Genomic DNA, 17,280 nt, shown 5'->3' with positions numbered 1-17,280 from the left:
AAAAGAGTCAGTGAAACATGAAGAGTAACATTTGGTTTAAATGAATAAAGTGCTATGAGTTTAACCTGCTTGATTATTAATGTTTCTACTTTTCCTGAAGCTTTGCAAAGCAAGAAGATTGAGACCCTTGGATATGCTACCTGCAATGATGGATAGACGTTATTTTTCTATATATATATAAAAAGCCAAACGGAGTCTTACCATACTTCACTATAAATGAGAATTGGAATACTGTAGTTATGGAAAATACTGTGGATATTTAGGCAATTTGCAGTTGTGTGAAGTTGACTACTCTCAATTCAATATATAAATAAAAAAATCTCTAGAGCAGGGGTTCTCAAATTAGCTCTCAGCCAATCCAGTGCACTAAAAGTATATCATAGATTTTACAACCTTTCATAAATACTGGTGAAATTAAAAACTAAGTTTATTGTTAAATGTTATGTACAGGATGTTTCAGTTCCTAGGAGAAACTTCTGGTTCCGTTTTACATTTTTTTAAATCCATTTACAGATTACTAGCTGTACAAATGAGATGAAGGAGCAAGAACTTGCACCTCAGGGGAAGGTAAAATTGTTATTCTATTATGTTTGTATAAAGCAAGCAAGTAAATTCACAGATAGTATCCCAAAATATCAAAGTTATGTGACATAGTTTTCAGCAATAAAGCAATTTTCTATCAATGTGATAAACTGAACTGAGTTCTAAATACACTGGGTTGAAGAGATGTACAGAATAGCCACATGGCACAGTTTGATTTGTGGTAAAACTATGAATACCACACTTTTTCTAAAACAACCACTAGATTCGCATATTTAGCAATGTTATATCACACACACACACACACACACACACACACACACACACACACACACACACACACACACACACACAGGGTGGTTCAAAATTCCACGTACAAACTTTGAGGGGAGGTAGAGAACATCAAAATCAACCATATTCACATAGGAAAGCATGACAGAAACGCCACCCGAAAGTGATAGATGGCACTGTTTGCCAGCGCTCCAGGTGAGCAATTGGGGCTTCCTCATTCATGCTTTCAAAGTCGTACGAAGACCATGCATCGCTTTACGAATGCTGAGATGCAGAAATGCACCTCGTTTACCATATTATGTATCCAACTACTATAGAACTGTTCAGTTATGCCTAATAAAGTTTTTTACACTATACTGCCTTGTGTTATTTCTATATCTTTGTGTCCCTGTTAGTACCTTCTGGTGGTGTTTCCAGTCATGCTTTCCAATGTAAATATGGTTGATTTTGATGTTCTCTACCTACCTTCAAAGTTTGTACGAGGAATTTTGAACCACCCTGTATATATGCACACACACACACACACACACACACACACACACACACACACACACACACACACACACACACACACACACACATATTACAGTGGTTTTCCCATGATCCATTCATCTCTAAAAGTCTGCTTTGAGCAGTATCCATTCATCTCATGTGACTGCTTTGAGCAATATCTGCAATTCTGCCTAGATCTTCTCAACTGTGTCACAATCACACTTTTCAGCCAGAATTTCATTTTGGGGAATAGGAAGAAGTTGCAGGGGTGAGGTGAGATGAACAGGCAGGGGATTAGGAATGACTGTGACTGTTGTGTTTTTGAAAGCCAGAAACTGTCAAACAACAAGTCAGTGGGGGGGGGGAGTCATTGTTCATCTGGACATCTGTACTGAATTCTATTCTCTCTCTTTTAGTCACTTCAAAAACCTCACAGTAAAACTTGCTGTTGACAGTTTGACTGAGAGTAAGTGTGTGTGTGTGGGGGGGGGATTCCTTGTGGACAATTTCCTTGGATGAAAAAAAAAAAAAATTGACTTGACACTGATTAGAACTTGATGAGCTTTTTTTTGGCCATGGTGAATTTGGAGATTTCCAGATGCTTACAGAAGCACTTGACTGAAGCAAATTTTGATGCAGATTCTTTGCTCTTTAAAATCCACCATTTCTGTTAAAGAAGAAAATTGTCAAGCCATTAAAACACAATGTTACAAAAACATGCATGACTCTCAGCCTGCCAGCTGGTGGCATACTGATTCACAAAGGGGTACTGATCACCCCCTTATAGCAGCAGAAGGCTGTAAATACAACTGGTTTGTGCATGCTGTTCAAATTCCCTGAACTTTTGGGTAGCGTCTCATATATATATACTGGGGGAGCTCCTCCCGTGCCTATGCCCCCCCTCCCCGAGTTCCCCTTCAATTCTGATGACTCGAGACATTAGACAACAATGTGTTTGTCTCATGAATGCAAACACATTGTTGGATGTTTCAAAACAATGAAGAGACAATAAACGTTTCAAATTTCGGCTTATCTTTTTATATATATAGAATAGATATATCAACCTTGCACAACAGATTATAATATTAGCAAAACAGTGCCATGCATAGGCAAGTGATTAAAGAGAAATAGGACCCTGTTAATGTGTTTCATGAACAGATGGAAATTGAAGTCACTGGGAAAAAAGTATGATGAAAGCTGAAACTGGATCAGCAATAAAGATGAGATGCGAACTGGAGGCTTGTAGGAATGAAGATAGTCAGTTTGACAAAGTGTCCATGAAAAGAAAGTTATCTGCTACCCAGATGTTCCTTTTCTGGATAGCGTTAAGCATATTTAGGGAGGCTTTTGTGCACCATGCCAAATGTAAAAACAGAATTCTAAGGTTTAGTGGTTCTAGGATGTACATAGTGAGAGCAGTTGTATAAGTGAGATATACTATATGGAATGGAAAAGGATGCCGAGTTTTTTCTGAAAGTTAAAGAGGCTATGCAAGGGAATAGCAGATGTAGTTAAACCCAAGAAGAGAAGCTGGATGATAATACTGTAATGTACAGTATTAACCAAAGGTAAAAAGAAAGTGAAGTGAAATACTTCTTAAGTGGAAGATGACTTTGGAAACCTACTTGAGTGAATATATCAATGCACCAATTCATTTTGTGATGTTAATATATGCTTGGTTGGATCCAACAAAATCCAAGAAACAAAATGAACAATCTGGGCCTGTGGAATGACCACCTGAAAGATCCCTGAAGCCACTTCACAAGCCTCTTTTTGGAGATACATCAGTCAGCTGTGTAAGAAAATTGTAATCAAGCATGGAAAATTAAAAAAAATTAAATTAAATTAAAAAAATTAAAAAACTGAATTAAAAAAATATAAACGTGGGGGGGGGGGCTCTGTATGAGCATCTGATGTGTTAGAATGGAATCAATGGAATAAAATGCATTTTCTCTTGCTGATTTAAGAGATATCTGCACTACTCAACCCAGGGGGAAAAAATGTTAGTATTTCTCTGATTTTTGTTCTATTGCATGAATATTAATTGTTTATGCATATGCTGTGTGTATAAACAGCAAAGATATACTGATTATTACCTGCCAATACAATGCATCCTTAGTTCTGTGGTGTGCTTCAACAGCTTCAAAGAGCTTGACTGCCTTTGCCATTTTGGAAACTGCTGATAACAGTGCTAAAAAATAAATACACAGTTGTACAAATAAATAAACCAACTTTTTAATTTATACAGGATATTTTATTTCAAACCAGCATCTTCAGAGAACAAAAACACAAAACAATATGCTGGTTTTTTAAATAACGAAACCTGTGGTGCGTTCATAATTAGAAGAAACACACGTATAAACCACAGTGAAAATTATTTAATTGTAAATATTTCATCCTAAGTATCTTAGGACATCATCAGTACAGTATTTAAACAAAAATTAGGAATAACATACAGTTAGGGCACATGATTACAATAGAATCTCATGAAAAAGTGCATAACGTGCTAAAGTAGTACAAAAAAAAAAAAAAAAAAACTGTTAATTATTTAACACAGTTTTGTATGATAATTTCCCATACTTTAGGAATAGTAAGAACGTCGTTGAGGTTTAGGTTTGGTCTGTGTAGCAGGGCCTCAGAACTTTCTTTGTATAAACGTTCATGTTTAAATAAAGATCTATGTAAAAGTTTAGCCTTTTCCCAGTGGATCCTATGGTTTGGATTTTCAATTCCGTGTTGAGAGAGGCCAGATTTCTGCGGTTTAAGAAGACGAATGTGGTCGATGTTCCGAGATGCGTTTCTGAACAGACCTACCTGTCTGTCTGTCCAAAGTAAGATAATTTGCATGAGCATGGAATCTCATAAACACCAGGTAACATCAAGGGTGAGAATTTGTCCTTAGGAGAAGGTAATAAGTTGTAAATTTGGTTGATAGGTTTGTAAGTAGTGGCAAAATTGTATTTCTTCATAATTTTAGAAAGACGTTCTGAGATGCCTTTAACGTAAGGTATGGGAATCCTATGCACTTCTTCCTGTCTGGTTTGATGTATGCAGAAGTGATTGATGATTTTTTGAGTTGTTTTGGGATTATATCCATTTAGGATGGCTGTATTTTTGATAACTTCTAATTCCTGGTTTAAAGATTCTTCAGAGGAGCAGAATTTGTGTGCTCTGGAAACTAGTGATTTAATAATGCCAGATTTCTGAGATGGATGATGAGCAGTTGTTTGAAAAGTTTGGTAAATTTCCAATAGATGGTGACACAATTTGTTCATTCATACTAGTGTCAGCAAATATCATCTTTTTCATGACCCCTGGCAAAATTTTAGCCACGTGTGACGCATAGTTCTTGTTTGGCAAACATTTAAAATGACTGTTTTCGCATTTTTCATAAAAATGGAGAAAAACGATATTCATGCAGTGATAAAACACTTTCATTTGAAGAAGTTGACGACTGCGCAGATCAAAGCTGAGTTAGATGCAGTTCATGGGGACTCTGCACAGCATTAAAGACTATTTATTTTAGGATAAATGAGTTTAACCCTTAACATACAAAGACGTCTGTGACACGTCTTTTGTTTATTGCACCAAAATTGATTTTGAATTTTGGTTTCACATATAAATACAACTGAATATAGACACTAGACAATCTTGTGCCTATTTCCTTTCAGCCGAGAAAAGTTGCCAATGGCGTGTATTGGCTATTTTGTTTGCGTTTGCATGCAATCGGCTATTTTGTTTGATCCAGCAAATTCAATGATGTTGCTGGATCAAATTCATCATTATTTGAAAAATAATGATGAATTTGATCCAGCAAATCACCCTCGCCCAAAACATTGGCAGAAAAATGACCGCTTTCTGATTTTTAATTGGTATGTTAAGGGGTGAAACATGGTCATAAGTCCATCGAAGATGAAGCGCACTCCGGACACCCGACTGAGGTCACTACGAAGGAAACGATTAACAAAATCCATGGTATATCATTATGGGAGACTGCCGAGTGAAAGTGCGTGAGATGGCCGAGATTGTAAGCATCTCAACTGAACGGGTGTATAATATCCTGCATGCAAAAGCTGTATGCACGATGGGTGCCGCAAGTGTTGACTGTTGATCAAAAACACGTGCAAAAAGACATTTCAACGCAATTTGGTGATGTTTAATAGCAATTTGCAGGATTTTTTGCATCGATTCATGACTGTAGATGAAACTTGGATCCACCACTACACACTTGAGTCCAAGCAGCAGTCAAAACAGTGAATAATGCCCGGTGAAAGAGCACCAAAAAAAGCGAAGACCATTTTGTCGGCTGGGAAGGTGATGGCCACTGTTTTTTGGAATAATTTTTTTGGAAAAAGAGCACTTTTTTGTGTGGCAATCTTGGCAGTTTTTTCTTCAGTTCTTCTTTTAAACAGTCCAACAATGATGCATAATAGTGCTCTTTCATCAAGATAATGCACTGTCCCAAACATTGGCTGTCAAAATTCCACCAAAAAAAGCGAAGACCGTTTTGTCGGCTGGGAAGATGATGGCCACTGTTTTTTGGAATTCCCAAGGAATTATCATGATAGACTCCTGTTATTGTCTTACCCCTTTTCAAATAGTCTATCATGATAATTCCAAAAAACAGTGGCCATCATCTTCCCAGCCGACAAAACGGTCTTCGCTTTTTTTGGTGCTCTTTCACCGGGCATTGTACACTATTTTGAAACATCTAAAAAGTAGGATTTGTCAAATTGTGCAGAATAGTCATTGACAGCCTTGATGACATCCTCGTTTGAAGAAATGTTTTCCCACTGAGCCAAATTTTTAAGTTTGGGAACAAGAAGTCACACAGGGCCAAGTCCAGAGAATACGGTGGATGTGGAACCAATTCAAACCTTAATTCATGCAATTTTGTCATTGCGACAGCCGATGTTTGGGACAGTGCATTATCTTGATGAAAGAGCACTATTATGCATCATTGTTGGACTGTTTTTAAAAGAAGAACTGAAGAAAAAACTGCCAAGATTGGCACACAAAAAAGTGCTCTTTTATCAAGATAATGCACTGTCCCAAACATCGGCTGTTGCAATGGCAAAATTGCATGAATTAAGGTTTGAATTGGTTCCACATCCACCGTAATCTCTGGACTTTTCCCCGTGTGACTTCTTCTTGTTCCCAAACTTAAAAATTTGGCTCAGTGGGAAAATATTTTCTTCAAACGAGGATGTTATCAAGGCTGTCAATGACTATTCTGCACAATTTGACAAATCCTACTTTGAAGATGGGATGAAAAAAATTGGAAACTCGCTGGACCAAATGTGTAGATCTTGATGGAGACTATATCGAGAAATAAAGGTGATTTTTTCCAAAAAAAATGTGTTTAACTTACTAAATATATGAAGAGCCAAAGGCTTCAATACCAAGAACAGTGAACGGAGTTTGCTCCACCCTCACTATGAGTTGCCCTGTGTTGCACTTTCCAGGTATTTGCTTACGCTTGGACTCACTGAACTTTATATAGTTTCTATATTCGGTATGAAACTGTTTGAGTTTCTTCTTTGGCTGTCAAGGCAAAAATTGTCAATATGACAGTTTTTGCCTTGTCTCTGATGAGAACCAACAGTTCAAACAGCTGTCAAACCAGTGAAATCTTATCAATGAACTAATAAAAATTATATGGCTCATGGGCAGAGTCCTTGTCATTTAAGTAGTGCAAGCCAAGACAACTCCTATGCAAACAGTTTCTTCTCATAAATGCTCTGGTAATTTTTGAAACTTTTACGTTTCTTTCATTTGGCTGTATAATAACAGATTTCTAATATCCTGATTATATATTATCATGTATGAATTCGGTCAACAAACTTACAGAAATCTGCATTCATTTCTTTAGTACTGTTGTCATTAATTTCTAATACTGAAAAAGTAGCAAAACTCTATTCCAAGAATGTTCCCAAGCATTATTTATGTTGTCTGAGGGACTTCTATTACAAAAGTGGAATGATAATTTCTCATCATCATCATCAAATTCCTGCCATGTACCCACAAGGGGTGTACAGGATATGATAGTACTGCATGAAAAAATTATATCATTACTAACTTCCTATCTACAATTTTCCACCAATCAGTCTGTTACTTGTCAAGACTCCAACATTATCAGATCTTATATTTCTCTCTTCAAAGGCATTTTTACTGTACCAATCCACCTATATCTTGGTCTTCTTCTGGGTTGTTTTGCTGCCAGCCTGGCAGCGAACACTTGTTTTGCTAATCTATCCTCACCCATTCTGTTTAGGTGACCATACCACCTGAGATTAGCTCTGCTAATGCATTCCTGGATGCAGACAATGTCAAGGTCTTTCCTAATATCCTCGTTTTTAATATGATATTGCCAGTGATGCCATCGGTTCACACCTATTATCTTTCTCAGGACTCTCATATCTGCGGTCTCTAGTCTTTGGTCAATTATTTTACTTCTGACCCAGCTCTCAGATCCATAAGTTAAAACTGGTTTGAACACTGTCTTGTATACAGCTAATTTAGTGTTCCGACTAATTTCTCTCTTATTCCATATGAATTTATTCAACTGACTTCCCACCATACCAGCTTTGCTGATTCTGTTGTCTATTTCTATATTTAATTTACCATCTTCACTAAAAATCATGCCTAAGTAGCTGAAATGTTTTACTTGTTCCACAGGTTCTGCATTCACAACACAGCTGACATTTTCAATGATTCTGCCTATTTTCATTGTCTTTGTCTTTTTATTGCTGACCTTCATACCATATCTATTACAACAACTATTCAATTTAGTCAGAGAATCTTGCAGACTTGTAGCGGATTTATTTAGAAGTATAACATCATCTGCATAAAGCAAAGAGCTGACATTAACATCTCTAATTTTGATATCATGTTTAATACCACTTTCCTTCATAATGTGATCCATATAGATAATGAATAACAGAGGGGATAATATACATCCTTGTCTCACACCAGGTTTAACATTAAACCATCTTCCTGTACTTCCTTCAATTCTAACTGCTGACTTACAATTCAAATAAAGACTAAGTATTGCTTGATATAATGCCCCATTGACACCATATGACTGCAGCATATTGAATAGCTTCTCTCTTGGCACCTTATCATATGACTTTTCCAAATCGACAAAACTTAAATACAGATCTTTGCTATATTCCCATGCTTTCTCGACTATTTGTCTTAAAGTGAAGATCTGATCCTGACAGCCTCTGTTTGGCCTGAATCCAGCTTGTTCTTCACCAAGCTTTTCTTCCACAATTCCTCTCAACCGTTTCTCAAGTATACTTGCATAGATTTTGCCAGGAACACTCAGTAGGGAAATACCTCTGTAATTCTCACATTCAGTTTTATTTCCCTTTTTATATATGGGTACTATGAGAGCTCTACTCCAATCATCGGGAATTCATCCCTCTGTCCAGGCTTTCTGAACTATGCAGTGCAGCCACTGTAAGACTCTTATACCACCATACTTCAGCATTTCTGGTCGAATATCATCTACTCCAGCTGCCTTTCCACATTTCAAGCCTTTGATGGCTTTTTTTCTACTTCAAGTATGGATATGTATTCCTGCCTGCATGCCTGGTCAGTGTTTTTTTACCAGTGTGCTGTCATCACTGCTTGTTTCATTTAGCAGTTTTTCAAAGTATTTACTCCATACTTCAAGGATATCTTTTATTCCAGTTTTCATGTCACCTTTATCATCTCTAACTCCTTTAACAGCACTCTTTCCTCCATTCCTAAGCTTCTTCAACAACCTCCAGAATATTTTGCCACCTTTTTGATATTTATTTTCTATATTCTTGACAAAGTCCTCCCATGACTTTTGTTTAGCTAGTTTTACACACGCTTTAGCTTTCTTACATTTGTCTCTGTATTCTGTAAGAATAAAAGCTGACTTATTTGCCAAGAACTTTTGATATGCTTTCTTCTTTTCCTTCACTGCCTCTTTAACTTCCTGTGTCCACCATGATGTTCTGATTTTTCTATCCTTGCACACAACCTCACCACATGCCTCTCTGGCAGAATCAATCAATGTTTTCTTCAGAGTTTGCCACTGAATCTCTAAGGTTTGATTCCTGTTCTCAAACTCTTTTATTTTATTTTCAATAATATTTCTGTATTTTAGTCTACAGTTCACATCTGAGAGCTGCTCAACTTTTATTCGCTTTAAAACTTTCTTACATGTTATTCTTTTCAATATGAAATTCAATTTTATCCTGTTCAAGACTAAATAGTGATCACTTCCAATTTCAAATCCTCTGTACACTCTGGTGTCCTGCACCAGGGAGAAAACATCACTATTAACAATAACATAGTCAATGAGACTTTTCTTATTCCTAGCCTCTTCTCTCCATGTGAATTTGTGCACATTTTTATGTTGGAACATGGTGTTAGTAATAAACAGTCCATGTCCTGAGCAGAAATCCAACAGATATTTGCCATTATTATTAGCTTTGCTCTTTTCTCCAAATTTTCCCAAAATATTTTTGTTTGTCTCACAATCATTTCCTACTCTGCTATTTAGTTCCCCAACAAGGACCAATTTTTCATTGTGTCAGTTGCTTTTTCTAAAGCCTCAAAAAATTCCTCCACTTCTACCTTAGTAGAACCTTCTGTGGGACCATAGGCACAAATAAGTCTCATTGTCCAGTTCCCCATTCTCATATATGCCCACATTACTTGAGACTGACTGCCATTCAAGAAGATTAGCCTCGTATTTTGTGTTGAAGACTATGGCTACTCCTTCTTTTCCTTGATTGTCATTGCCTGAATATAACATTTTGTATTTATTGCTCAGAAAGATCTCACCAGTTTTGGTCTTTTTTGTTTCAGTCGCCCCTATTATGTCGATCTGGTACTTATCTAATTCCTCAGCTAGCTCCATTTCTTTGCCATTCAGGCTTCTTACGTTGATAGTACCGATCTTTAACTCTGGTGATGTTGAGTCGGGGTTTGTTTTCAAATTTGTTCCAGTAGCTGACTTTTCGCTATTCGCCCTGGTTCCCTGGCGAAAACAACGGGGGCCTTGTTTAACCGGGCGATGCCCCAGCCAGCATGAAATTTTGTCATGTTGTACCATCATTTTTTATTTTGGTTTAACCAATAAGAATACAATTTGGTCGGCTAAATCCCAAATTGCCAGCCCATCCTCGTTCGTTCAGTATCCAAGTAGATACCCAACAGGGTGCACCACGAGAAGGTGAGGATTGGACATTAGGTCAGAAGCCCTGGTTGGTTCTCCGCATTCCTTTAAAGGCTATGTGGAGGTCTCCTCTCAGTTATACAGCTTTGACCCTTAAGCACCCCATGATAATTTCTATTTACATAAAATAAGTTTTTTCCTTTTTTCCCTTTATAAGTTCCTAAAGGAATCCGTGTGCTTGCATTTAGAGGATAGTCACATTTACTATTACACATGCAGTTATACTCAGTTGTATTTGAATTTCCTTCTCTGAATACTATACAGAATGTTTTGAGACACCAAACTATTTCAAGTTTTATTTATTATTATTAATATTTATTTTATTTATTTTTTTTTGTGACTCCCACTCATAAAAGGTTCTAATGTACATTAGTACCATGGATGGGCTAAAGCTTATTTTCTTACTTTTTTTATATTCTTCTATATTTTTTACCCAATCTGGAACCTCTCCTCTAGAGACCAAACATTGAACTTTTTCAAGACACTTCTGGATGAGGAAATTCATTTCCTGCCTAAAAACTTTCACAAACAACCATGTTTGTAGTGGAATTTGATCTACAGACTATTCACCAAATGGAGAGAGGAGATGCTGTCCACTTGGACAAGCAGGCTGACAACTAATTAAATGTTTGTCTTTTTGACTGTGTGATGTGTTTTCTTCTGCATTTATGGAAAATACAGATTCTGACTTCTATTCATTTATCTTCATCTAGCAGTTCAAAAGCAAATAAGATAAACTCCAATATAAAGACAAAAAAATTCCACACATTCCCAGTGGGAATGAATTACAGAATAAGAAAGATATATAATGAAAGTTTTATTTAATGAGAATTTATAAAATAAAAAATAAATAACACACTTCATAGCTGTTATATCCAAAACCAGCCTAATGAGATGTCAAATGCATAGCATCTCAACCAAAAAGCTGTGGATTTTAATCCCACTGTGGCACAGATGTTGAGAAAATCGCTAGGTAACAGAAGATTTCATCATCGTCAAATTCCTGACATGTACCCTCAAAGGATGTACAGGATATGAAAGTACTACATGAAAAATTTACATCACTACTAATTTCCTATCTATAATTTTCCTCCAAATCAGTCTGTTACTTGTCAAGCCTACAACATTATTAGATCTTATATTTCTATCGTCTAAGCGACTTTGTACCGTATCAATCCACTTATATATCCTGGTCTTCCTCTGGGTTGTTTTCCTGCCAACCTGGCAGAGAACACTTGCTTTGCTAATCTTTCCAAGCCTCATTCTGTTTAAGTGACGATACCACCTGAGATTAACTCTGCTAACGCACCTTGGATGCTGACAATGTCAAGTTCTTTCCTAATATCCTCGTTTTTAATATGATATTGCCATTGATGCCATCTGTTCACGCCTCTAATCTTTCTCAGGACTCTCATATCTGCGCTCTCTAGTCTTTGGTCAAGTGTTTTACTTCTGACCCAGCTCTCAGATCCATAAGTTAAAACTGGTTTTAACGCTGTCTTGTATACAGCTAATTTAGTGTTCCGACTAATTTCTCTCTTATTCCATATGAATTTATTCAACTGACTTCCTACCATACCAGCTTTGTTGATTCTGTTGTCTATTTCAATATTTAATTTACCATCTTCACTAAAAATCGTGCCTAAGTAGCTGAAATGTTTTAATTTTTTCCACAGGTTCCCTGTTCACAACGCAGTAAAATTTTCAATGATTCTGCCTATTTTCATTGTCTTTGTCTTTTTATTGCTGACCTTCATACCATATCTATTACAACAGTTATTTAATTTAGTCAGAGAATCTTGCAAACTTGTAGTGGATTTATTTAGAAGTATAACATCGTCCGCATAAAGCAAAGAGCTGATATTAACATCTCCAATTCTGATATCATGTTTAATACCACTTTCCTTCATAATGTGATCCATATGGATAATGAATAACAGAGGAGATAATGTACATCCTTGTCTCACACCAGATTTAACATTAAACCATCTTCCTGTACTTCCTTCAATTCTAACTGCTGACTTACATCTCAAATAAAGACTAAGTATTGCTTGATATAATGTCCCATTGACACCATATAACTGTAGCGTACTGAATAGCTTCTCTCTTGGCACCTTGTCATATGCCTTTTCAAGATCGACAAAACTTAAATACAGATCTTTGTTATATTCCCATGCTTTCTCAACTATTTGTCGTAAAGTGAAGATCTGATCGTGACAGCCTCTATTTGGCCTGAATCCAGCTTGTTCTTCACCAAGCTTTTCTTCCACAATTCTTCTCAACCGTTTCTCAAGTATACTTGCATAAACCTTGCCAGGAACACTCAGTACAGAAATACCTCTGTAATTCTCACATTCAATTTTATTTCCCTTTTTATATATGGGTACTATGAGAGCTCTACTCTAATCATCAGGAATTCGTCCCTCTGTCCAGGCCTTTTGAACTATGCAGTGCAGCCCCTATGAGACTTTTATACCATCATACTTCAGCATTTCTGGTCGAATATCATCTACTCCTACTGCCTTTCCACCATTTCAAGCTTTTGATTGCTTTTTCTACTTCAAGTATGGATATGTGTTCTGACTATATGCCTCTTGAGTGTTTTTTTTACCACTGTGCTATCACTGCTTGCTTCATTTAGCAATTTTTCAAAGTAATTACTCCATACTTCAGGGATATCGTTTTCTCCAGTATTCATGTCACCTTAATCATTAATTCTAATTCCTTTTACAATGCTATTTTCTCCATTTCTGAGCTTCTTCAACAACCTCCAGAATATCTTGCCACCTTCTTGATATTTATTTTCAATGTTCTTACCAAAGTCTTCCCATGACTTCTGTGTAGCTTTCTTACATTTGTCTGTATTCTCTAAGAGCACAAGCTGACTTATATGCCAGGAACTTTTGATATGTTTTCTTCTTTTCCTTCACTGCCTCTTTAACTTCCTGTGTCCACCAGGGAGTTCTGATTTTTTTATCCTTGCACACAACCTCACCACATGCCTCTCTGGCTGAATCAATCAGGGTTTTCTTCAGAGTTTGCCACTGAATCTCCAAGGTTTGATTCCTGTTCTCAAACTCTTTCATTTTTTCTTCAATAATCTTTGTGTATTTTAGTCTACAGTTCACATCTGAGAGTTCACATCACTTTAGAACTTTCTTACATGTTATTGTTTTCAATATGAAATTCAATTTTATCCTGTTCAAGACTAAATAGTGATCACTTCCAATTTCAAATCCTCTGTATACTCTGGTGTCCTGCACCAGGGATAAAACATCACTATGAACAATAACATAGTCAATGAGACTTTTCTTATTCCTTGCCTCTTCTCTCTTCATGTGAATTTGTGCACATTTTTATGTTGGAAAATGGTGTTAGTAATAACCAGTCCATGTCCTGAGCAGAAATTCAACAGGTATTTGCCATTATTATTAGCTTTGCTCTTTTCTCCAAATTTTCCTAAAATATTTTTTGTATGTCTGACAATCATTTCCTACTCAGCTATTTAGATCCCCAACAAGGACCAACTTTTCCTTTTTCATTGTGTCAGTCGTTGCTTTCTCTAAAGAATTAAAAAATTTCTCCACTTCTACCTTAGTAGAACCTTCTGTGGGACCATAGGCACAAATAAGTCTCATTGTCCAATTCCCCATTCTCATATTTGCCCACATCACTCTACTTGAGACTGCCTGCCATTGAAGAAGATTAGCCTCATATTTTGTGTTGAATACTATGGCTACTCCTTCTTTTCCTCGAATGACAGAAGATTTTCATTATTCAATATAAAACCACGATCCTGTTTACTGGTGGCCTGAAGTGGTTTAAAAGTGTTTCATGTTTTGGTCTCTAGAGCAGGGTTTTTGGATTATCTAATTCACATTGTTGTAGAGAGGCTTATACGCTGGTTAGACATGATAACTAATAATTAAGGAATTGACAGCGTAGACTAGAAATATAAATTAAATAAACTTTAATATATACTTTCCGATATTTCGGCAATCGCACGTTGCCATCTTCTTGGGAACTTGATACAAAGAAAAGTGTATGCAAGTACTACATAACAGCAAATGAGAACAGAAGCTAGGAAGCTACCATTTTCCTAAATTCCTGATGGTTCCTTCTGGTGGGCTATATTGGTAGTTCTTGGCCTTTGGGCTGAAGTTCTTCTGATAAATGTTTCCCAAATTTGGGACAGTCTCATGCATCCAAATATGTTGAGGTTTGGCATGTTCCTAAGGGCTGTGGCTGATTCCATGAATGGTCTTTCATATTTGAACTTGCTGCGGTGTATTACTGTGGCTTTCTTCCATCTTATTCTGTGGCAAGTATCCAGAGCGTGGTCTGCAAGCCCCACAAAAACCTACCATATGGCTTTGCTACGTTGATGATGTGTTCGCTATTTGGCCACATGGCCCAGATTCACTCCTCTCCTTCCTAACACACTTAAACAACCAACACCCTAGAAAGAGGCAAGTTCACCCTGGAATAAGAGAAAAACAATAACCTCCCCTTCCTAGACACACTAGTCACCCGCCAAATTGATGGAACCTTGGTTTTCTCAGTTTATAGAAAACCCACCCATACAGGCAGATACATTCACCAACAATCCCATCACCCCCCCCCCTCACAACAATATGGAGTTATTAAGACACTATTCAACAGGACAAAAATAATCTGTTCAAATGATCAAGCCCTAACAACCGAACTAAATCACATCCATGACACTTTCTCAGCCAACGGCTACCCCCCCCCCCCAAAAAAGAAGCCAAAAAAATACTTAAACCAGTTATCCACATCCCACCCCTTCACAAAAAAGATTACTCTAAATCCATCACCATTCCCTACATCCGAGGCACCTCGGAAAAAAATCAACAAAATTTTAAAAAAACACGACTTAACCACTTGTTACAGACCATATAGAAAATTGGCATCCCTTATCCGCTCCACTAAAGACCAACCACTTCCCTTAGACCTACCTGGTGTATACCAGGTCCCTTGCAGCTGTAAATTATCCTACTTTGGCCAAACAGGCAGGACAGCAAATATCAGAATCTCAGAACACAAGGATTACATCTGATTTCATCAGTACAGCCACTCTGGGCTTGCAGACCATGCTCTGGATACTCGCCACAGAATAAGATGGAAGAAAGCCACAGTAATACACCGCAGCAAGTTCAAATATGAAAGACCATTCATGGAATCAGCCTCAGCCGTTAGGAACATGCCAAAACTCAACAAATTTGGATGCATGAGACTGCCCCAAATTTGGGAAACATTTATCAGAAGAACTTCAGCCCAAAGGCCAAGAACTACTAATATAGCCCACCAGAAGGAACCATCAGGACTTTAGGAAAACAGTAGCTTCCTAGCTTCTGTTCTCATTTGCTGTTATGTAGTACTTGCTTGCACTCGTCTTTGTATTAAGTTCTCAAGAAGATGGCAACGTGACACTTGCCGAAATATCGGAAAGTATATATTAAAGTTTATTTAATTTATATTTCTAGTCTGTGGTGTCAATTCCTTAATTATTAGTTATCATATTTAATTCACAGTCAACTCATGGCATTAAAATGTGCTTTAGGTTTCCAATTTTTTGTGGATGGGAATTATAAAGAAACTAGTTTATAAACCAGCAAAATTATCATCACTAAGATAATAATAAAATCATCGGCATCATTACAGAAGAACTGCCATAGAATCTGAAGGCTCACTGTGGGAGACCCAGACTAACCATTATTCACATAGTACCTATCAATATTTCTCTTAAACATATTCATTGGCAGAGCAATCACTGCCCCTTTGGCAAATCATTCCACTCATTAACCACTCTAACTCTAAAAAACTCATGCCCTTCTTAACACCACTCTTATATCATGTTATTTAGGAAAATTTCTTCGTTTACTCTATAAAATCCTTTCAGTAATTTATTATTATTGCCCTAAGACCCCATGGAGTCAACGACACATTTAGGAGGTACCTTTGTTATACACACAGCTCATCATACCACATCCTAAGCATATTCAAATTCTCTGCAGACACCACACTCTCAAACAAGGCATTCCAATCATTCACAACTATATATGCAAAAAACCTACTTCTCATGCACTTTGCCCTGATCTCCCACCATTTTATGAAAAACCTCTTTAACAATGATCCTATAACAACCTCTTACCAACTTTTACATCTCTATAATATCACTCATCTGCTGCCTATCCACAAGACTCTGTAAATTGCATCCTTCAACCTTTCCTCATATTCAACATTCCAGAAATCAGAAACTACCTTAGTTCAGTCACCTCTGGATCCTTTCCAACACCATCATAATTTTGAAAATCAAGTGACCAAATCTAAGCAGAGTAGTCGATGTGTGGCCTAATCAGAGCCTTATAAAATGGAACAAGAATCGTCTTCTACAAGTCAGTGACCTCCATATCATTCCTAGAATTCATTGTTGTCCACACAATTTTGCCAATGTGTCCTCTAAATTTTGGATCCTTATCCACTATCACCTGAAGATCTCTTATTTAATCTACCTCCAACAATATATCCCCACCAAGCATAAATTCTACGTTCCAACTTTGGAACGTAGAACATTTTTGGAATGTTTCCCAACAGAGCCCCTGAGTCACCCCACTAGTGACTTTCCTCTTCCAAGATATTACTTCCCCATAAACAACTTGCTGATACCTATCAGATAACCAATCTCTGATTCAATGCACTAGTCTAATATCCAACCC

At 37.0% G+C, this 17,280-nt stretch overlaps 1 protein-coding gene across 4 annotated transcripts in view; it reads right to left on the bottom strand.

The window, feature by feature from the left end:
• The window catches only part of ida (anaphase promoting complex subunit 5 ida), a 267,488-nt gene that overhangs the window by 16,718 nt on the left and 233,490 nt on the right, over positions 1–17,280 (bottom strand). For all 4 annotated transcript variants that reach the window (XM_090415176.1, XM_090415179.1, XM_090415177.1 and 1 more), the window contains one exon: positions 3,420–3,514. In XM_090415176.1, the coding sequence (XP_090271302.1) occupies positions 3,420–3,514 (95 nt within the window). The remainder of the gene's footprint in view (positions 1–3,419; positions 3,515–17,280) is intronic.

This window comes from Typopeltis vanoorti, chromosome 26 (genome assembly GCF_054136105.1).
Source record: "Typopeltis vanoorti isolate ZY-2024b chromosome 26, IOZ_Tvanoo_1.0, whole genome shotgun sequence".
Lineage (NCBI taxonomy): Eukaryota > Metazoa > Arthropoda > Arachnida > Uropygi > Thelyphonidae > Typopeltis > Typopeltis vanoorti.
The sequence above is the reverse complement of the archived record's forward strand: the minus strand, read 5'-3'. Positions and strand labels throughout refer to the sequence as shown.